The 22,882-nt window shown below is 46.2% G+C and overlaps 1 protein-coding gene across 1 annotated transcript; it reads left to right on the top strand.

Moving 5' to 3' along the window:
* Nucleotides 1–3,301: 3,301 nt before the first annotated feature.
* On the top strand, nt 3,302–22,348 carry Cenpv (centromere protein V). The gene is made up of 5 exons (XM_036197207.1): nt 3,302–3,970; nt 6,434–6,532; nt 8,733–8,802; nt 19,578–19,692; nt 21,979–22,348. Exons 1-5 carry the CDS (start codon nt 3,615–3,617, stop codon nt 22,101–22,103), a joined length of 765 nt encoding a protein of 254 aa, XP_036053100.1. The 5' UTR covers nt 3,302–3,614; the 3' UTR covers nt 22,104–22,348.
* Nucleotides 22,349–22,882: the final 534 nt, after the last annotated feature.

The following is a 22,882-nucleotide window of genomic DNA, read 5'->3' as shown; positions in this document are numbered from 1 at the left end:
AACTCACAGAGATCCACTTGGCTCTGCCTCCTGAGTGCTGGGATTACAGGCGTGCGCCACCACCGCCCGGCTTTTTTTTTTTTTTTTTTTTTTTTTTATGTGCTTTGGTGTTTTGCCATGGGTGTCAGATCCCCTGGAACTGGAATTAGAGACAGTTGTGAGCTTCCATGTGGGTGCTGGGAATTGAACCTGGGTCCTCTGAAAGAGCAGTCAGTGCTCTTAATTGCTGAGTCATCTCTCCAGCCCTTAGGCTTGTTTCTTAGCTTAGCTTCTTTTGTTTTTTTCTAGACAGAGTTTCTCTGTGTAGCTGTGGAGCCTATCCTGGACCTTGCTCTGTAGACCAGGCTGGCCTTGAACTCACAGAGATCTGCCTGCCTCTACCTCCAGAGTGTTGGGATTAAAGGCATGTTCCACCAATCTCCCCCAGCCCCGCTCTAGCTAGCTTTAAAAGTTAAAAAAAAAAAAATTAACCCATTTCTATTAATCCATGTGCTGCCTCAAGGCTCATTTACCTCATCTGTCCTGCTTCCTCTGTGTCTGGCTGGCTGACCCTCAGCTGGCTAGCTCCCCTTTTCTCTGTGTGCACCAGCCCTGCCTATCCCTCCTCTGCCTAGGTATTGGCCAGTCAGCTTTTTTTTTTTTTCAGAGCTGAGGACTGAACCCAGGGCCTTGTGCTTGCTAGGCAAGCTCTCTACCACTAAGCTAAATCCCCAACCCCGGGCTGGTCAGCCTTTTTTTTTTTTTTTTTTTTTTTCCCCACAGAAGAGTTTTTATTAAGATAGGAGAGAAAGAGACAGACGTGAACAGGCCTGTAGGAAACACACGTGGTCAAGAGGGAAAGGAGAGCTATTCAGTTTTTTATTAGACCAATCAGGTAGTCTTACCTGTCTTAGGCAGACAAGGTGAAACAGCTACACATCTTTATATAGTTAAACAAATGCAGCATAAACAAAGCAACCCATCTTTACATAGTTAAACAATTATTCTGCAAGACAAATGTAACACATGTTTACATATTTAAACAAATATTCTATTCCCCGACACTACAGGACAAAGAAATACAAAACCATAGAAAGTGATGTCACCACATCACCACCAGATCAACACTGTCAAGTTTTGTGAGGTGTGGAACAACCACAATCCTCATACAGTACTGGTAGAATATAATGCTTTCTAGCCAGGCTAAAGATTGCTTAGTAATTCCTTAAAAAAGGATAGTGCTCACTAGGCATGATGCACATGTCTGTAATCCTAGAATTTGTGAGGTAGAGGCAGGAGGCTTGTGAGTTAAAGACAGCATTGACTACATTATACGACTCTTATCACAACACAGTTGTAGCGAATGAACCAGAAATCCCACTTCGAATATTTGGAAGAGAAATGAGTCTTTAAAATGATTTATATACAAATGTTAATGTAAATACTAGCTGGAGGTTTCCTAGTGAGATCTGAACTTACTTTACCCAGCAGGGCTGCATAAGGGGATGGACTGACCACGTGCACGGTTACCAGGTGTTTGGAAGGGTCTGCACTTGGATGTAGCCAGCTTTTCCCTTCACCCCTTGGCATTGTTATAAAAAGCCCTTTAGAAGAGACAGAAGGCTGGGGAGATGGCTCAGTGGTTAAGAGCACTGACTGCTCTTCCAGAGGTCCTGAGTTCAATTCCCAGCAACCACGTGGTGGCTCACAGCCATCTGTAATGAGATCTGGTGCCCTCTTCTGGCCTGTAGTCACACATGCTGTATACATAATAGATAAATAAATATTAAAAAAAAAAAAAAAAAAAAGACAGAAGGGGCCAGTGGATTTTGACCCAGGTCCTCCCAAAGCTATCCTGTGTTTCTGTCTGTCTCATCTCCTCTATCTTTCTATCTATTAATTCCTTATGCCTCTCTCCTCCTCATAGGTAACCCTGTGAAATGTGCCCCCCCCACACAACTAGCTTTACCCCCAATTGGCACAAGTTAGAAATAGTGATAAAAGTCAAAAAAGGGGTGTTTTTTTTTCTTTCCAGAGCTGAGGACCGAACCCAGGGCCTTGTGCTTGCTAGGCAAGCGCTCTACCACTGAGCTAAATCCCCAACCCCTGTATTTTTTGTTTTTTTAAAAACAATTTATTTATTATTTATTATGTATACATTGTTCTGCCACATATATACCTACACACCAGAAGAGGGCACCAGATTTTATTACAGATGATTGTGAGCCACCATGTGGTTACTGGAAATCAGGACCTCTGGAAGAGCCACCAGCACGCTTAACCCCTGAGCCATCTCTCCAACCCCACTTCTGTTTTCTTTTTTGAGATATTCTCGTGTGCTAGGATGTGCCACATCTGACTCGGAGGGTGCAAATCTGTACATTTAAGATATGAGCACTTTATGTAAAGTATAATGCAAAGGAAACAGCAAAACAAATTGTGTATCTAGGAAGTTTTAAGCAGTGAGAACTTTGTGTTAAAACTTCCTGAATGCCGGGCGTTGGCGCACACCTTTAATCCCAGCACTTGAGAGGCAAAGCCAGTCGGATCTCTGTGAGTTCGAGGCCTGCCTGGTCTACAAAGCGAGTTCCAGGAAAGGTGCAAAGCTACACAGAGAAACCCTGTCTGGAAAAAAAACAAAAAACAAAAAAACAAAAACCAACCAAACAAACAAAAAACTTCCTGAAGATTTATAAATAGATAAAGCTATGCCTGGTAAAAATCTATAATCAATATTTCCAGTCTTATAAAGACTGAAAATAAATGGATTATACATTATAATAAACGTATGAATTAACAAAAACAAGAAAGCTGAAAAGGAAAAATGCAAGAAAATGAGTAAGAAAACGTTTGAAAGTGTGAGAGAAACTAAGAGGGTTTGGAGATTATCTGGGATGCCGGGGGTGGGGGTGTTCTTGTGATTTTTTTTTTCCCTTTAAACTTCAGTATCGTATTCTGCAAAAGCATACAAACAGAATATAATCCTAGATCTATTCATAAAACTGAAAACAAAATCCGGGCCTGGGAATGTGGCGCAGTGTAAAGTGTTTGCACAATACTCTAGGACCTATTCCCAGTTCTGCAAAAACAAACAAAAATAATAATAAAATAAAACCCAAAATGTCTGTTGACCATTAACCAAACGAGTCCAGCTGTCATTTATGCTTCAACTAGCAAGTGCCAGACCATTTACAGACGTTAGCTCATATTAGGCACATGATGGCTTTTCCAACGTTGGTAGGTAGTGTCACCACCACTTTGGAGATCAAGTCGCCCAAGCTTGTCAGCTCTGATGTGGCCATACATCGAGACCTGATCTTAGGCCTCCCCAGGTCCCGAATGTAGGGTTGCAGGTCCTGGCGACAGTGGAGACTAAAGCGCCTTCGCAGATCAAACGGGCGCGATTACCTGCAAGCGCAGGTGGAGGCGCGGTCCTGTTAGATCCTCCCCAGCACTAGACCACACGGCCCCGGGTCTCCCGTGGCGGGCAGGCCGCGGAAGCCGGGTCCCGAGCTCGCGTGTCCCGGAGCGCTGCGCACCACCCCCGGGGCCTTCAGGTTGTCACAGGCGGGGACGCGCATCAGCCGGCGGGGACGCGCAGAGCTGAGAGGCCTGTGCGCCCGGCTAAGGGAGACATGCGGCGGACGCGGAGCGCGGTGGCGACCGAGCCGCGGGAGCAGCGGCGCTCGGGTGCCTCCAGGGGCCTGGCCGGCGGCGAAAGCCGCACGCGGCGCTCGGCGAGCAAGGCTAAGGCCGGGGGCGGGGGCGGGGCGGCCGGTCCGCAGCCGTCGGCAAAGCCGCGGCCCAAGCCGCCGCCGCGGGTCCAGGAGGCGGCCTCCGAGGAGCCGCCGCCGCCGCCGCCGCCGGCGGACACCCCCGCCGCCTCGGTGTCTGCGCTCGACCTGGGGGAGCAGCGGGAGCGCTGGGAGACGTTCCAGAAGCGGCAACGGCTCAGCTTCGAGGGCGCCGCCAAGCTGCTGCTGGACACCTTGTGAGTGTGGCGGGGGCGGCGGGCCGGCACCTGCCAAGTGCGCACCGGCGGCGGGACCCGAGGCTGGGTGCGGAGCCGGGACCAGGCGCCCGCCGCCCCGGCTGGCTGCTCAGGACTGTGTCCGGCTGCATGCGCGGGAGGGCCTCTCCGGGTGAAAAGGACATACAGTCCACGATTTCCCTGCTACCAAGACCGTTTTATCCGTATTTGCACGTGCTTTCGGAGGGTGGGCGGGAGGAATGGTCGAAATGGAGAATTTAGGGGCCTAAGGGAGCGAAGGCCAGTTGTTCCCGGCAGTTCCCGGGAGGGAGGGTGCGGGTTATTGATCCCGGAGGGAAGCGCGCGCAAAGCGATGTCCTGGACCGACGCGTGCTGGAGGGAATGGGAAGCTCGGGCTTTGTGCTCTCACCTGGGGTCCCGGGTGGCAGGCTTTACTTTCTTCTCCTCCATCTGTGCTCCTGAAGTGCTTCCAGCTTCTTAGGTGGCCTAGGGAGCATCTTAGGGGTCCTTTACTGGGAAAAAAGCTGGTAGAACTGTCTCCTTTTTACCAAAAGGCATGTGAACCCCCTCCTCCTTTAACCATTGTGCTGCAGAGAAATACTGAGTGCCCTAGTCATACAGGTTCTCACTCCCAGACGAACTGAAAAAGAACAATAAAAGACAAAACTGATATTAACTGAACAGTTACTCAAAAATCTGAGCTACTTTTTTTTTATAAACATCAAGATGTTCTTTTGTCTTTGTTCCAGAAAAAGTTCTCTTGGTGTTGGTGCATCCTCTCAGAAACGGACTATTTATTTAGCTTTCTTTGTGTTTTGCTTTTTAGTTTTAATTCCCCTGGGCTATAAATTGAATACTATGAAATATTAACTTAAAAAAAAACAATTAAAACTTAAAAATAACGTTTGTTGAGTACCTGTTGTGTACTAGCTACTGGGAGGCTAAGAGATACTCTATAAAGATCCATGGGACTGGGCACAGTAGCACATGCCTGTAATCCTAGTTTTTAGGAGGCAGAGGTGGAGGGGTACAACATTTAAGGGCCAACCTGGGCTACAGAAACATCCTTTCCCAGAAGAAAGAGAGAAAGAAAGGAAAACAGAAACAAGCCAGGGGTAACGAACGGTGGTCCGTGTCTGTAAACCCAGTACTTGGAAGTTGGAGGCAGGAAGATCTGGAAGTTCAAGGTCATCCTTGTCTACATAGTTAATTTGAGGCCAGCCTAAGCTACATGACACCCAGTCTCAAAACGAAACAAAAAAGCCCCAATCCTTAGACGCACAAAGCAAAAATTTGAGTTAATATTTTCCCTGAAAACAAACTGATAATGATCTAGGAAAAGATGTTTTGCTCACTAGACTAGCGTGCTGTATGCTTGCTTACAGTTACTTTTATGTCCTCTAAGCTAACTTTTTTGTGTCAAGAAAGTGTATGTTATATACACCAATGGTTTTGTTCAAATATCGCATAGAAAAAAGGTTTGGAGGAATGTATAGCAAATATGGAATCTCTCTTGGTGGGATGATCACAGGGGCTCAGGGGCTTCTTGTTCTGTTACTAAATATAATAAGGTTTGCTTTTTTTTTTTTATACACTAAACATCAAATATGGAAGAAGAAATTGAGATGTTAACTTGTTAGAGGGACCTGGGAGAGTATTCAGTCTTGCCATTAATCAGATGGCAAAGTAAGGCTGCAGTGAGCGGTTTTTCCTTCATTGTTCACGTGAAATGTTCTCTCATTTATTAGTGGCAAGAATGTCTAGTCTTTTGGGGAAGAAGCTACATGGTGTTCATTGAGTCTTAATATTCAGTTATGGGGCTGGCTCCAGCGGTATAGAGTTGTGTAAAAAGCCATGTACTTGAGAAGTACTAGAGGAGACTGAACAGAGTTATGAAAGCCTTTGTTATCCCCCCAGAAAGCATTTCTGAGTCAGTAGACCCAACTGGGCAACCTGTCTTGCTTTTCATAGCCACTTCTACTGACTTTATTAAAACCAAAATTAAATAATTGGCCAAGTTTGCTTGGTAGCTGCTTAAGGCTGTAAAGACTCTTCTTGGTACTTAGCTTATAAATTTTTTTTTTTTTTTTTCCGGAGCTGAGGACCGAACCCAGGGCCTTGTGCTTGCTAGGCAAGCGCTCTACCACTGAGCTAAATCCCCAACCCCTTATAAATATTTTTTTTTTCACTAAACAGTTGACATATAATATTTGGTTGGTGGAGAGCTAGGCTTCTCCTCTATCTTCATATTTACTGAATTCTGGGAGTGTTTTATTTTGCAGTCTTATAAAATTCAAGACGGTTCACAGCGAAAATAACTGAACCTCTTTTATGAAATGTACCTGGTGGTTGTCCCAGCCTGGCCTTCTTTAGAGAACAAAAAGATAGGGTCCATGCCACAAGGCCCCTGCCTGCCTGCCTGTCTGTTAGAAGTTCTTATGCGCTAGTTTTTATTCCGTTTAGTGAATACCAGGGCCTGGTGAAGCACACCGGCGGCTGCCACTGTGGAGCGGTCCGTTTTGAAGTTTGGGCTTCAGCAGACTTACACATTTTCGACTGCAAGTGAGTATTTTTATCTTTCCACATTGGCTTGGAAGACTTGAGGAGCAAAAAGGCTGTGTTTCAGATCCATCTGGGGAGTCGGGGTATAGATGAAACAGTGTTGGCCACGAGCTGATAACTGTTACATCAGGTACTGGGCACATAAAGGTTCATTGTTCTGCTCTTCCCGCTTGGGTGTCTGTCAGTGACGGGTTCGAAAGTTATTCTCTGTTATACCTTTAGCATGTGTGGAGGGCGGAGGACAGCTTGTGGGTGTCAGTTCTCCTTGATCGTGGAGTCACCCAGCCATCGGGCTGGTGGTGGGGACCTTTACTTGCCAAGCCAGCTCACTAGTTAGTTTTTTGGTTTTTTGGAGACAGGATTTCTATGTGTAGTCCTAGTTGTCCTGGAACTCACTCTGTAGACCAGGCTGGCCTCGAACGCAGAGATCCACCGGCCTCTGCCTCGTGAGTGCTGGGATTAAAGGTATGCACCACCAACGCCTGGCCAGAAGCTTTTCATGTACTGGCGCTCTCTCTGTTCTTGGCATGAGGCCCATGATACCACCCGGATCAGTGGCAGGCCTGCTTCTTCTTCTTCTTTTTTTTAAAGATTTATTTATTTATTATGTACACAGAAGAGGGCGCCAGATCTCATTACAGATGGTTGTGAGCCACCATGTGGGTGTTGGGAATTGAACTCAGGACCCCTGGAAGAGCAGTCAGTGCTCTTAACCTCTGAGCTATCCCTCCAACCCGCAGGCCTGCTTCTTAAGCACCTTCCCTGGCATAATAATAGAATGAGAACAACAGGGTCTATCTTCTGGACCAGCTGTTGGCAGGTATTTAATTACTCAAGAGGGTGCAGTCCTTTACCTCTAATGGTACCTGAATTTCATGCGAATAATAAATACTATGGAATTCCTCAAATGGAGAACTGGCTAGGCCACTAATAGAATCCAGATTTCGAAAGAAACATTATGGCATAATTTCTTGGAGAATCCTATACTAAGGCAGAGTGTTTTAAAAAGTGAATTAGGGCTAGGGATGCGGCCCATTCAGTAGGATGTTTGCCCAGCATGTGCAAAGCTCTGGATTTGATCCCTACTTCTGCATAAACTGGGCATGAAGTCACATGCCTGTTGGCCTGGGGGGAGGTAGAGACAGGAGGATCAGAAGTTAAAGGTTGTCCCCAGCTGTATGGTGTTAGTGTCCAGGAGACTCTTCTCTCAAAATAAAAAGTAAGCAAGCAAACAAAGAAGCTGTAAGCCATCTTCAAATCTTTAGTGAGTGTGAAGCCAGCTGGGGACACGTGAGGCCCTGTCTCAAAAAATAAAGACAAATTTTAACATGACCCCTCTGTCTCACAGAATAAAATAAAGTTAAAACTTAAAAAAAAAAAAAAACAAACCCAAAAACCTATTTTATGCATGTGGGTGTTTTGCCTGCACGGATGTCTGTTTACCACATGCTCCAGAGGTCAAAAAAGGTGTTTGGTACCCTGGAACTGTGAACCACCAGGTGGATACTGGGAATCGAACCAGGGTTCTCTGAAAGAACAGTCAGTGCCCTTAACCACTGAGCCATTTCTAGCTCCTAAGTTAAATTTAAAAAAAAAAAAAAAAAAAAAAAAAAAACGTGAATTGAAGGGCTTGAGGTGTGCTTTAGTAGCAGAATGCCTGCTTAGTATGTATGATACCTGAGTTCACTATCCCTAGGGTAGAGAAATAAAAACAGACAAAAATGGTGAGTTGAAAAGAGCAGATTTTGACTCAGTTTCCAGTTTGGTATTTCTGGGTAAAACGCTTAGAGCTTGGTTTTCTTATGTGGAGATAGGGGGAAGCCTACAGTTCTTTCCTTGGCTCCGGTGTGCCCGTCTAAAGAGGCATGAACGTATAGAAATGTCTGCATTCATTTTCTGAGTGTCTTTTAAGTCCACTGTTTCTCTTCAGGGCCGGGAGGGGGGCAGCAGAAAATGAGGTCCAGGATTGCTGAATGCTGTGTGGTCTCCCCTGCTGGCTCTGTCACCAGCAGGCTTCACAGCCACGAAGAGCAGAGGCTCCAGGTGGCCTGTTCAGCTGCCTAAGTTTCCCTCCCCGGGATGGTGCTGAGAAGGGTGTCCCGTTTGAGGTCAGCTGGTTCTGCAGGCATGGGGCTGGGCTGCTTGGGCATATGGACAATGCAGATGGTAACTCATAATCTGGCCCTTGCTCTTTCTGTAGCTGTAGCATTTGCAAGAAGAAGCAGAATAGACACTTCATTGTTCCAGCTTCTCGGTTCAAACTCCTGAAGGTTAGTACTTACAAGCAGGGTCAGAGCTGGGAGAGCCCATGTGTAAGGACCCAGGATCCCCTATCCCATCTTTTTAGCTGGCTTGCTGTACAGCGTGAGGGGCAGGGAGCTTAGTCGGACCTTTTAAGGGCTTTGAGATCCTTTTTTTCTTACGTAGAGTCTCACTGTGTAGCCTAGGCCAGCCTCAAACTTAACGTTCCTCTTACCTAAGCCTCCTGAGTACTGGGATCACAGAGGTTATTCCTAGTTTCTGATTACTTTCCATTCAGGTTCATGTCTTCCTTCCTCCCTCCCTCCCTCCCTCCCTTTCTTCCTCCCTCCCTTTCTTTCTTTCTTTTTTTTTTTTTTTTTTTTTTATGTGGTAGGTACTGGGGATTGAACTCAGGGCCTCCATTATGGTAGGCAAATGCTTTGCCACTGAGCTCCGTGCCTAGCCCCCAGGTGTACTTTAACTTTCCCTTTAAATGTTTTATTTGTTGGCGGGGTAGGCACAGCACATATGTGGAGGCCAAAAGACAGCTCTGTGGAACTGGCTTTCTCCTTCCACCTTTACAAGGTTTCTAGGGTCACACTCAAGTCCCAGGCTTCTGTGGTAAGACCTTTACCTGTTGAGCCTTCTCACTAGTCCCCAGTTATTTACTTTTTGAGTGGATAAATTGTTTGTTTTGAGACAGCCAGGCTGGCCTTGAACTCAAGACCTCCTGTTTCTGCCTCGTGAGGGCCAGGATCACAGGTGTGCGCCACCACGCCTGGCTTCCCTTTGTTTTGGAAAGCATATTTGATATTATTGTAGAAATATTTTCAAATTCAGAAAAATCAATTAAAATCATTTTGAAAACTGAAAAATTATCTGAGTAACCTGTATTACTTTTGAGTAATACCTGTATTACTTAAAAATAAAATCATTCAAAAGTAATCACTACTTTTTTTTTTTTAATTTTTCCGGAGCTGAGGACTGAACCCAGGGCCTTGTGCTTGCTAGGCAAGCACTCTACCACTGAGCTAAATCCCCAACCCCACTACTATTTTTTGACACACATCTTTATACATCATTCTCTCTCTCTCTCTCTCTCTCTCTCTCTCTCTCTCTCTCTCTCTCTGTGTGTGTGTGTGTGTGTGTGTGTGTGTGTGTGTGAATGTGTGAAAGAGAGAGAGAGAGAGAGAGAGAGAGAGAGAGAGAGAGAGAGAGAGAGAGAGATTGGGTCTCATGTATCCTAGACTGCCCCTGAACTGATCTTCCTGTTCTTACCTGAGCACTGAAATTACAGGTATGTGCCACCATGCCCAGCTTATACACTGCTAGTGTTTGAACCTAGATTCATGCATACTAGGCAAACACTCTCCTAATTGATCTATATTTCTGGCCATTTGTGCATTATGTTATAGAGATAAATACATCTAAATATGTTGCTACAGCTGGTGGTGCACACTTTTAATCCCAGCATTCAGGAGGCAGAGACATAGCAATCTCTGTGAGTTTGAAGCCAGGCCAGTGTACATAGTGAGTTCCAGGACTGCCAAAGTTACATAGTGAGTCTCAACAAACAAAAAAAAAATATATATATATATATATATTTAGTTGCTTTTAAATTATATTTTAGTAGTGAATTCCTGGCTTGAGTCCAGTTTTAAAATTTTTATTATTTTATATGTATGAATATTTTGCCTGTATGTGTATATATGTGTACCTTATAAGTGTCTGGTGCCTGTGGAGGCCAGAAGAGGGCATAAGAGCCCCTGGAATTGGAGTGGACAATGGCTGTAAACCTCCTTGTGGTGCAAGCAGCTGAACTCAGGTTCTCTGTGAGAACAGCAACTGAGCTAGCTATCTCTCTAGCCCCTAAATTTTATTTTATTTAATACTATATGTATGTCTGTAGGCACACATGCCATAGTGTACCCGTGGAGGTCAGAGGACAACATACAAGACTAAGTTTTCTCCTTCTACCATGTAAGTCCTCAGGTCATCGGGTTTGCATGGAAAACCCCTTTACCCACAGAGTCATCTCACCTTTATTTATTTATTTTAAATACGGGATCTTGCTCTGTGGCCCAGACTGCCTCCTGGGCTTCTATTCTTAAGAGACCCTCCTGCTTCAGTCTCCTAAGTACCTACAACTACACATACATACTACCACGATTGTCATATCTTTTTATCAAAATATTATGTAAGCCAGTGGCTGGCCAGGTCTATGTTAACTTCATACAAGCTAGCGTTACTAGAGAGAAGGGCCTTAAATGAGAGAATGTCTCAGTAAGATTGGGCTGCAGGCATTAATTAGTGATTAATTAGTGAGTGACGTAGAGGACCCAGTCCTTTGTGGGTGTGGCCAATCTGAGCAACGTTAGCTATATCCTGTCTCAAAAAAATAAATAAATAAAAGGTGACTGTTCTGTCCAGGTGTGGTGGCGCACACACCTTTAATCTTAGCCCTTGGGAGGCAGAGGTAGGCAGATCTCTGTGAGTTTGTGGCTAGCTTGGTCTACAGAGTGAGTTCCAGGACAGCTAGGGCTATACAGAGAAACCCTGTCTCAAAAGACAAAAACAAACAAACAAATCCCCTATGCTGTCTAGAAACTACTTTATCATTTCCTAGTGGAAAAAAAAAACCCCACAGTTTTTCCTTTCCTTTTTACTTAGTGTGAGAGTTGAGCCAAGGCAAGTCCTATACCACTGAGCTACATCTCCAGCTGTTTTTAAGTTTAATTTCATCACTGTGGACTTGTGCAGACCATCTCCCTCCCTCCCCAGCCAGGTTTTTGGCTGACTTATCCCATCACTCTTGAATTTGCAGTGGTGCATTCCTGGCTTGAGTCTATTTTAAAAATTGTACTATTTTATGTGTGTAGGTTTTGTTTGCATGTGCATCTGTGCACTGCATGAATGCAGTGCCCTCGGAGACCAGACGAGGGTAGCAGATCCCCGGAGCTGGAGTTACAGAGGATTGTGAGCCACTGTGTAGGTGCTGGAAATCAAACCTGTGTCCTCTGCAAGAGCAGCCAGTGCTTCTAACTGTTTCGTTTGGTTTTTCAAGACAGGGTTTCTCTGTATAGCTTTGGTACCTATCCTGGAACTCTCTCTGTAGACCAGGCTGGCCTCGAACTCACCGATCCACCTGCCTCTGCCTCCTGAGTGCTGGGATTAAAGGTATGTGCCACCATCCCCCAACGTTCTCTTAACATTTTTTTTTTTTTTTTTGGAGCTGAGGATCGAACCCAGGGCCTTGTGCTTGCTAGGCGAGCGCTCTACCACTGAGCTAAATCCCCAACCCCTCTTAACTTTTAAGTCATCTCTCCAACCCCCATTTCACTCCTTGAATTATAAACAACATTGTGATGAATTTCCCTGCGTACAAATCTTTGGCAGTTTTTCTTTAGAATTAGTTCTCTTAGAGACAAAATCTCTGGGAAGGAAAATACAAATTTTGTAAGATTGAAAGGTTTCTGTACCTCGATATTGTGTTTCTCCACCAATGCACTAGATCAGATCAGGCCAAAGTAAAAGTCCAGGTTTAATCTGAGCAATGAATGACCGGGTGTTTCTGGGGAAGAAAGCAGAAGGGAAATCCCGTGGCAGGTTGGAGGCGTGTCTTCAATACCGTGTAGGTGTGGTTCTGAGCATCGCTGGGGGAGGAGCTGACCCTTGGGCTTTCTGAGGGGTGGGGTCTGGAATGGGAAGGTGAGGCTGGAGCAGAGATCCTCAAGATGTCTTTTTAGCAGATTCTACATAGTGTGCTGTGGGGCTGGACTTTGATTCTGTCTTCCTTTCCTCCCCTTCCGCTTGCAGTCCCACAGACTATGAGCCTGTGCAAAAATTTGGTAGACATCCTCTCCTTTACCATGAGACTGCAGGTCATGTCCGAGGCCGGTCCTTCCTGTTGCCATGCTTGAGCCAGTTCCTGGTTTGGTGAGGTTTGGTGCCAAGTGGGCTCTCAGTAGGCTTCTAGGAGGAAAGACCGAGTAGATGGCCATGTATGTCTTAGTCTTTTCAAGTCAGTGGGTCTTTTTCTTAAGATTTATGGCCGGGTGTGATGGTGCACATCTTTAAATCTAGCATTCAGGAAGCAGAGACAGGAGGATCTCTGTGAGGTTCAGGCTGCCTTGGTCTACATAGGAAGCTCCAGGACAGCCAAACCTATAGAGAGAGACCTGGTCTCAAAAAAATTATTTTTATATGTCTGGATGTTTTGTCTGCCAGCATGTATATGCACCACATGTGTGCCTGTTGAATCCCCTGGAGCTGAAGTTAGGATAGTTGTGAGCCACCTTATGGGTGCTGGGAATTGAACTCAGGTCCTCTGCAGGAGCATTAAGTGCTCTTAATTGCTAAGCAATCTCTCCAACCTACCAAGTCTGTGCGATTTAATCTCCAATGTGGGAGGCCAGAGTTCCTTTCTTACCATCTTTTCTCCCCTCTTCCTTGCGCGGGGGAGGGAGGAGTGTGTGTGTGTGTGTTTGTGTGTGTGTGTGTATGGTGGTAAGGAGTCCCTCCTCAGATTCTTGATTATCTGGAGCAGGGTTTGGATGAGAATGGCCCTCATCAGCTCATGTATTTGAATGCCTAGTTCCTAATTGGTAGACTGTCCAAGAAAGATTAGAAGGTATGGCCTTGTTTTAGAGTTCCTACTGCTGTGATGAAACACCATGACCAAAGCACCTTGGAGAGGAAAGGTTTATTTGGCTTACACTTCTGTATCACTGTTCATCTTTGAAGAACAGGAACTCAAACAGGTCAGGAACCTGGAGACAGGAGCTGATGCAGCGGCCATGAGGGGTGCTACTTACTGGTTTGCTCAGCTTGCTTTCTTATAAAGCAGCCCAGGAATGACCCCACCCACAGTGGGCTTGGCCCTCACCTATCAATCACTAAGAAAATGCCCTCCTGGCTTGCCTACAGTGATCTTATGGAGGCTTTTTCCTCAACTGAGGTTCCCTCATCTCCGATGACTCTAGCTCATGTCAAGTTGATATAAACATTTCCAACACAGGCCTTGTTGGAAGAGGTATGTCACTGCGGGGGAGCTTTGAGATTTCAAAGCCCACTCCAGGTCCAGTCTCTGGCTGTCTGTTAGCTGACTGTGGATCAGATGTAAGCTCTCAGTTATTGCTCCAGCACCATGCCTGCCTGCCCATAGCTCCTCACCATGAAGAGCGAGGACTCACTCACTGAAGCTCCTGAAAGCCCTCGGTTCAAGGCTTCCTTTAATAAGCTGCCTTGGTCATGATGCCTCCGCACAGCAGTAGAGCCATCAAGAAGGCAGTGAGAGAACAAACAGACATCTACTTTGTGTCCTCTTCTTTGTCTCTGTCATTGTCCCTATACCTCTGTCCTCATCACAGACGGTGTGGTGTGGGTGTCTGTGGGTAAAGAACACAGGGATCCTATCTGGCCAGGAAGGCAGTCCTCAGCCTCATTCCTAAGACCCTGCAACAGGCAGCTCTTGAAGATACCAATAGATGCAGCCTGGGTGGGGAATTGGTCCTCTGTTTTCTTCCTCGATAGCCTTGTCCACATCTTTCCTGGTGCTCTGTGGCACACTTCTTCCCTGGGCCTCTTCACACACTTCCTGGTGCTCTGTGGCACACTTTTCCCCTGGGCCTCTCCACACACTTCCTGGTGCTCTGTGGCACACTTTTCCCCTGGGCCTCTCCACATACTTCCTGGTGCTCTGTGGCACACTTCTCCCCTGGGCCTCTCCACACACTTCCTGGTGTTCTGTGGCACACTTCTCCCCTGGGCCTCTCCACACACTTCCTGGTGCTCAGTGGCACACTTCTCCCCTGGGCCTCTCCACACACTTCCTGGTGCTCTGTGGCACACTTCTCCCCTGGGCCTCTCCACACACTTCCTGGTGCTCAGTGGCACACTTCTTTACTAGGCTTCTACATATCCCTCCTGATGCTGTAGGGCACACATCCTCCCTTGATTTGTTCAGTCTTCCTGTTCGCTAGTTGGAAGCTGGATCTACAAGTCTGGATCCAGAAATGGGACCAGGACCTGGGAGTTCTGGCACATTTGTCTTTAGGCCTCTGCAGCATAGGAGGTCAGCTGTGCAAAGGTATCCAGGGCAAAGAGAAGGCCGAGGACAGTTCAGGCCTGTGAATGTTTTTCAGTACATGAACAGAAGAGGAAGTAGGTGGTAGAGTAAATAAACACAGAATGCGGTGTATTCAGTGGCAAATGCTTTACAATGGAATACGGTAGACAGCCATGTTAAGAAGGATTCAGTGGTCAAAAGAATGGGTGTAGGCCAACAGTGCAAGCTTGCTGACCTGAGTTTGACCCCAGGAGCCCATCTAAAAATGAAAGGAGATGAACGACCACTGAAGTTGTCTTTTGACCACACATGGGCCATGGCATGCATGTTCCCCACTACCCCAATCATACATACTCACAAAATGATGGTAAATAAAAGTTATCAAAAAGGTGGCCATTTGGGGCTGTAGCTCCCTAGAGAGTGCTTGCCTCACATGCATAACGCTCAATGTTCAATTCTAGACCTGCTTTAAAAAGGAAAGAAAGAACATGACACAGTCATTGGATTTGTCACTGGTGTTAAGAAGTCAAGGAATGACCCATGTTGAATTTTTTTTCCCTAAACAAGAGTCTCACAATGTAGCTATAGCTGTCCTGGAACTCCCTGTAAACTAGGCTGGCCTCACGCCTGCCTCTGCCTCCCAAGTCCTGGGACTAACGGCACGCACCACTATACCGGGTTCCATGTGGCAGATTTTGATGATAGCATGCAGGGCACGTGGGATCCAGTTGGTGGGTGCGTAGATAAAGAGAATCTGGTATCACTAGGTGACATAGTGATAGATGAGATCAGGTAAGGTGTCTAGGGTCTCGCTGAGCCTGGTGGTTCTGATGTACCAGGTTATAGGTAAGAAGTTTGGAGCTATTTTTTACAGGAAGTTCTTGGTGTGCACAAGTAGCTCCAATTAAAACAAACAAACAAACAAAAAAGTCGCAGCCACCACTGTTTAAAGCATTTTTAGATCGAGGCCGGAATTAACTCAGTGGTTAAGAGCCTGTACTGCTTTTGCAGAGGACCTGAATTTGAGTCCCATGATCCAGTGTCTCTGGCTTCCAAGAGCACCAACAAACACATACACATAATTACAAATAAATCTTTAAAAAGTATAAAACGCCAGACGGTGGTGGTGCGTGCCTGTAATCCCAGCACTTGGGAGGCAGACACAGGCGGATCTCTGTGAGTTCGAGGCCAGCCTGGGCTACAGAGCTAGTCCAGGACAGGTTCCAAAGCTATAAAGAAACCCTGTCTCGAAAAACCAAATAAACCCCAAACAAACAAACAAACAAAACTATAAAACATTTTCAGGGGCTTGGAGAGAGCTTAGAGGTTAAGAGCACTTGTTACTCTTCCAGAGAACCTGGATTCAATTCCTGGCACCCATGTGATGATTCACAGCCATCTATAACTCCAGTCCCCAGGGTCTGATGCCCTCTTCTTACCTTCATGGAACCAGGCACACACTAGGTGCACATATATATACATGCAGTCAAAACTCCCATATATGTGAAATACAATAGATAAATCTTTACATTTTTTTTAAATGTATGGGGCTGGAGAGATGGCTCAGCAGTTAAGAGCACTGACTGTTTTCCAGAGGACCTGGGTTCAGTTTATTCCCAGCACCCATGTGGCAGCTCACAAATGTCTATAAGTCTGACACCCTCAGGATCTGACACCCTCACACAGACATACATGCAGGCAAAACACCAATGCACATAAGATAAAAATAAATAAATGTTTAAAACTTTGTTTTGTTTTTCAAGACAGGGTTTCTCTGTGTAGTCTTGCCTGTTCTGGAACTCCCTCTGTAGACTAGGCTGGCCTCAAACTCATAGGGATCTGCCTGCTTCTGCTGCTCAAGTGCTGGGATCAAAGGTGTGTACCACCACTACCCAGCTTAAAAGTTTTTTTTTAAATGTAAAATTTATTTTTTAATGTATGTGTGAGTTTGTGTGTATCTGCATTTATGTGTCTACATGACTGTGCACATATGCAGAAGTGCACAGAGGAAAACATTGGATCTCTTAGAGTGGGAGTTACAGGACACTGTAAGGTGTCCAGTATATGTGCCAGAATATGAATTCTGGCCCTCATGACTGGGCAGCAAGCTCAAGCTCTCTTTGCCCCTGAGCCGTATCTCCAGCTCAGTAACCCCCTCCTCTTCAGCCACCAAGTTTCTGCCCTTTGAAAACAACTGTTTCTTAGATCCTCTTGAACAATTGATATGCATGGAAAACATACAAGGATACATATTTTAAAAAAGGATCCTAGTAGACAGTTCACCCCTCTATCTTTGTCATGCTGGTTGAATCCAGGGCCTGGTGTGTACTAACATGCCCATGGGCTCCACCATGTGCCATTCCAACAACCCATGTTTTACATCTTGTCTTTTTCACTTTGGAACCTTGGAGATTGTTAGTGCTGCTTAGTATTTGCAAGCAATCTTTATTTTATATTTCTCTATGTGTGTGTATGTGTGTCTTCATTATTAGTAGGCACATGGGCATGCCAGTGCCTGTGGAGGCTAGAAGAATTTGTCAAATGCCCTGGAGCTGGAATTACAGGTGGTTATAGCTGCCTATGGGTGCTGAACCCAAACTCCAGTCCTCTGAAAGAACAACTGTCAATCTAACTGTCAATCCATTTCTCCAGCTAGCCCCTCATTGTTAGGATTTTTTTTTTTTTTTTTTTTTGGAGACATGGTCTCATGCAGCCCAAGCTGGCCTTCTTGAGCTACCTTGGGGTGATATTGAATCTGATCCTCCTGTCTAGATGCTAGGATTCCACTTCCCAAGTGCTAGGATTACAGGCATACGTCACCATCACTGGCAGAATGTCTAATTTTGTGTCTGCTTTTTTTTTTTTCTGGAGCTGAGGACCGATCCAAGGGTCTTGCACTTGCTAAGCAAGTGCTCTACCACTGAGCTAAAGCCCCAACCCGCGTCTGCTTTTCAACACCATGTTAACCACCATTGGGATTTGTTTTAATTTTTATTTATTTATTTTTATGTATATGGTGCTCTCTCTGCATGTACACCTGCAGGCCAGAAAAGGGCACCAGATCCCATTACAGATGGTTGTGAGCCACCATGTGGTTGCTGGAATTGAACTCAGGACCTCTGGAAGAGCTGACAGTGCTCTTAACCACTGAGCCATCTCTCCAGCCCCCTCCCTCCCCCCCTTTTTTTCAAGACAGGGTTTCTCTGTAGCTTTGTAGCCTGTCCTGGAACTCATTCTATAGACCAGGCTGACCTTGAACTCACAGAGATCTGCCTGAGTGATAGGATTAAAGGCGAGTGCCACCACCACCTGGCCCATTGTGATTTTTTTTTTTTTAATTCTTTATTTTCAGTTCATGTGTATTGATGTTTTGCCTGCATATATGTCTGTGACGGTGTCAGATCTCCTGAAACTGGAGCCACAGACAACCATGAGCTGCCATGTGGGTGCTGGGTCCTCTGAAGAGCAGCCAGTGCTCCCAAATGCTGAGCCATCCCTCTAGCCTCTACCATTGTGATTTTAAAAACAAAGATTTATTTATATTTTTATGTGTTTGTGTATGTCTGCATTGTTAGTAGGCACATGTACATGCCAGTGCCTACATGGAGACCGGAAGAGGTTGTTAGATCAGTGAGTTTAATTATGTGTATGTGCGTATATCTGTGCATGTGTGTGTATGTGCACATGAATGCAGGCGCCTATGGAGGGTAGAAGCACTGGCTCTCTGTGGAGCAGCCATTATAGGCAGTTTTGAGCCACCTGACGTTGGCACTGGCAACAGGACTCTCAGGTCCTCTGCAAAAGCACTATATGCTCTAACTGCTGAGCCATCTCTCCAGCCCCACATTTGTGATTTTTTAATCTTTCTCACCAGGTGCTGAGAAATATCTTGTTCTAGGTCATCAACATAAGCATCATTTCATATGTTCTTTTTTTTCTCTCAATTGTCCATTCATATTCTTTGCCCATTTTTTCATTTGTATTGTCCATTAAGAAAACTTAACCCGGGCTGGAGAGATGGCTCAGCCGTTAAAGGCTGGGCTTACAACCAAAAATATAAGAAAACTTAACCCTTAGCCAGGTGATGGTGGTGGCACATGCTTTTAAAAAATCCCAGCTCTTGGGAGACAGAGGCAGGTGGATCTCTATGAGTTCGAGCCTAGCCTGGTCTCCAAAGTGAGGACAGCCAGAGCTGTAACACAGAGAAACCCTGTCTAAAAACCGAAAAACCAAAAACCAAAAACCAAAAATAAAAAAAAAGAAAGAAAGAAAAAAGAAGAAAACTAACCCTTTGTTTATGACACGTGGCAAAGAGTTTTTTCCTAGTTTTTCCTTTATAAATGATTCAAGTATAGTTAGTGGTGTCCTTAAGATCTTGAGCAATGCTTTTTGGAGACATGGGGAGCCAGTCCCTCAGGTGAGCGGCACTGGGAAGCAGGCAGCTGTTCCCTTGGACTCTTGGAGGGTATTCTGTTTTGGTGTGCATCAACTTGAGTTTGGGTTGTTCATGTACAGTTGACACAGGAGGATCTGTAGACTGTCAGGCTCCAGAGTGACTGGTGTCTGGGGGTCCAGACGGGTCCCTGTTGTCAAGAAGGTTTAAAGCTTTTCTAGGAAATGGGAGCCATCTCCACAACCCAGAGAACTCTACAAAAGGGGACCGCCACTAATCCTTTCAGAAGATTTGCTTTTAGTAACATTAAGTGATCTCCTTGTCCATTTGTGTCTGTTCTCCAGGGCGCTGAGAGCATAACCACATACACGTTCAACACGCACAAAGCCCAGCACACCTTCTGTAAGAGATGTGGTGTCCAGAGCTTCTACACTCCGCGTTCCAACCCTGGAGGCTTTGGTGAGTGAAGGAAGTGTCTGTGGGTTTGGGACCCTGGGGAGCCCGGGGTGCGTGGGGTTTGAGTGCTTGTTGGACAGGTGAGCCCTGGCGTGTGTCAGAAGAACAGGGCTCCTCTGGTGGGTTCTGGTCAAGTGTCTGGGCATCCAGTCAAGTGTTTCAGAGTCCATCTATAGATGGTTCTTATTCCCTGGTACTGGAGAGCTGTGGGGAGACCAGACAAGGTAGAGAGAAGATGGGTGGAGGAGGCTGGAGAGTTGGCTCAGTGGTTAAGAATATTGGCTGCTCTTCCAGAGGACCAGGGTTCGATTCCTACTCTCAATCTGTTTGTAACTCCAGTCTTGGGGATCTGGCATCTTCCTCTGGTCTCTGTGGGCACTGTATGCATGTGGTGTATGCAGGCTAAACACTCATACACATTTAATAAATAAATAATAAAAAAAAGATGGGTGGAAAATGGGCCTTAGGTTCAGGGGAGGCCACTGGAATAGTGATGGTGTAAAGGGAAAAAAGAGGCCAGAATGGTGGCTCTTGCTGATACTATTTGAAAACAAAGTTAAGGGCTATAGCTGTAGCTCAGTGGTAGTAAGCACTTGCCTGGCGTGGAGGATCTTCACCTTGTCCCTAATTAGATAGATAAAAAAAAATTTAAATTTGGTTTGTTCAAAAAAGAAAAAAGAGCCAGGTGTAGTGGTGCATACCTTTGATCCCAGCACTTGGGAGGCAGAGGCAGGTGGATTGATCTCTGTGAGTTCGAGGCCAGCCTAGTCTACAAAGTGAGTTCCAGGACAGCCAGGGTTACACAGAGAAACCCTATCTTAAAAGCTCAAAACCAAACAAACAAAGAAGTAAGAAAACCAGGTGTGGTAGTGCATACCTGTATTCCCAGCACTCAAGAGGTGAAGACAGAGTTATCAAAAGTTCAAGATCATTATCAGCTACATAACTAGTTTGTGGTAAGTCTAGGCTAGACACCCTGTCTCAAAAGATTGGGGAGCTGGAGAGTCAGCTTAGTGGTTAAGATCACTGGCTGATCTTGCAGAGGACCTGCATTTGGTTTCCAGCACCAGAACATTGCTAACTATTATCTCGGGTCCCGTGCTCTCTGTTCTTCTCCATGGCACCAGGCACGCACACATGTGGTCCACAGACATAATGCACCGTACACAGAAACTAAATATATACTTCAAAAAAGAAGGAAGGGGGCCTCCAGAGCCTCCTTCATGCCCTGCTTGATCTGGGGGTGGGCTGGATACAACCAGCCCTTAGACGGAGTGAAATGAGGCTGACATGTCCCTGGGTAGTAGCCACTGGAGCTGCGGATGCAGCTGTGCTGTGCCTGTCTCCTGGGATATAGAGGAGAAGGCAGGACAGCATGCCAGTCTCTCTACCCCGAGTCTTCAGCAGCTGCTGCTGCTACTCCCTCGTCTGACAGGTCCTGGTTACCTTGAAACACGAAAGGGGTTTTTGTTGTTGTTGTTTGTGGATTGTTTTGTGTGGGTTTGGTTTTGAGATCCTGTTTTCCTGTGTGTGGTCCAGGCTAGCCTCCTGACAGGCCTCCTGCTTCTGCCACCTCATTGATGAGATTAAGGCATGTGCCACTATGCCTGCTCAGGAAAGGTGTTTGTTTTGTTTTGTTTTCTGTTTTTGTTTTTCGAGACAGTGTTTCTCTGTGTAGTTTTGGAGCCTGTCCTGGAACTTGCTCTGTAGCCCAGGCTGGCCTCGAACTCACAGAGATCCACCTGGCTCTGCCTCCTGAGTGCTGGGATTAAAGGAGTGCGCCACCACCGCCCGGCTTCAGGAAAGTTTTGTAATAGTTACAAAGTCCTGTGTAAATTGGGAAGTATTTAATTCTGTATCTATCAAAACCCAGGAAAGGCCTGAGAATTGGGCCAGGCCTGAACCTTTCTAATCCTTTCCACATTCCGCCCCACCCCTACCCCCTGTACTGGGGATTGACATAGGGCCTTATATATTCACTAGGCAAGTGTTCTACCACTGAGCTATGTCCCAGGCCTCAGAGGCTTTGAATGCTACCCAGCATTGACTGACCCTCATTCAGGGTATCTGACCTTCATGTGGCAGGTAAGGACCATAAGCCAGAATGCTGAAGGCATAGGCCTAGCTAGAACGTTCTTAGTACATCAGCAGGCCACACAGCTTCATAAGTGGAGATGGCAAGCTAGAACCCACCACGCAGACAGCTCACATGTGGAATAAAGGTGCTGCTTGCAGGTGAGGCTTCTCTCATTCTCTGGTCTTCCCTCTCTCTGTTCCTTTTGCCCCTAGGAATTGCACCCCACTGCCTTGACGAAGGCACTGTTCGGAGTGTGGTCATTGAGGAATTCAATGGCAGTGACTGGGAGAGAGCCATGAAGGAGCACAAGACCATTAAGAACATGTCTAAAGAGTGAGCTCCTGCTCCTCCTTTCCGAGGTGGAGCGAGCAGGGCAGCAGCCCTGTTCGTTGCGTGGGTGTGTGTCGCTGTGCAGACCTGGGCCGCCATCTCCACTCATTCCCAGTGTCCCTGCAGTTCGTTCCAGCCACCATTCCTTTCGGCAGCTCTGCCCTTAGCCCAGATTTCATGTAAGACAGTTGACCTTCTCCCTTCACCAACTTTTGTGTGATCTTTTAGAAAATAAACATTTCTGACATTAAACGCTGACTGTGGTCCCTCATTCCTTTGAACTTTAACTTTTGCCTCTGAGGCCTGTCACTTAACAGCAGATTAAAGTGGTCGGCAGCGCCAATAAGACACCTGCAGCCGAACTGAGAAGAGATAAGGTGGGAACAGCAAGTACAACCGAACACTGCATGACCGAAGTCCGTGACTTGTGAAGATGTGGACCCCAGGTGCTCACGGGGCGCACGGCTAGTCCAGGAAGACCTGGGGAGGCTGTGGCAGGAGTCACTCTGGGCTTGAACATTTTTGTCACAGTGGGTCCTTCATTGGTGGTGGTGGTCTCCCCCTTTTTCTCTCTCTTCATAGTTTCATTACGCAGCCCAGGCGAACCTGTGACTCAGCACTTCTGGCTCAGCCTCCTGCATGTGCTACTGTGCCTGTCCACATTCTTTTATAAAGTAAACCAGCTTCTTGGTGTATTTTGATTTTCTGCTATCATGTGCTGTGCTTTGCCGCCAGGGCCACATGCATGCTAGGCAACAGCCTTAACCACGGTTTTCCTCTCTTTAA

This window comes from Onychomys torridus, chromosome 8, assembly GCF_903995425.1.
Source record: "Onychomys torridus chromosome 8, mOncTor1.1, whole genome shotgun sequence".
NCBI classification, from domain to species: Eukaryota; Metazoa; Chordata; class Mammalia; order Rodentia; family Cricetidae; genus Onychomys; species Onychomys torridus.
Note: the sequence above shows the minus strand (reverse complement) of the source record. Positions and strands in the feature narration are given on the sequence as shown.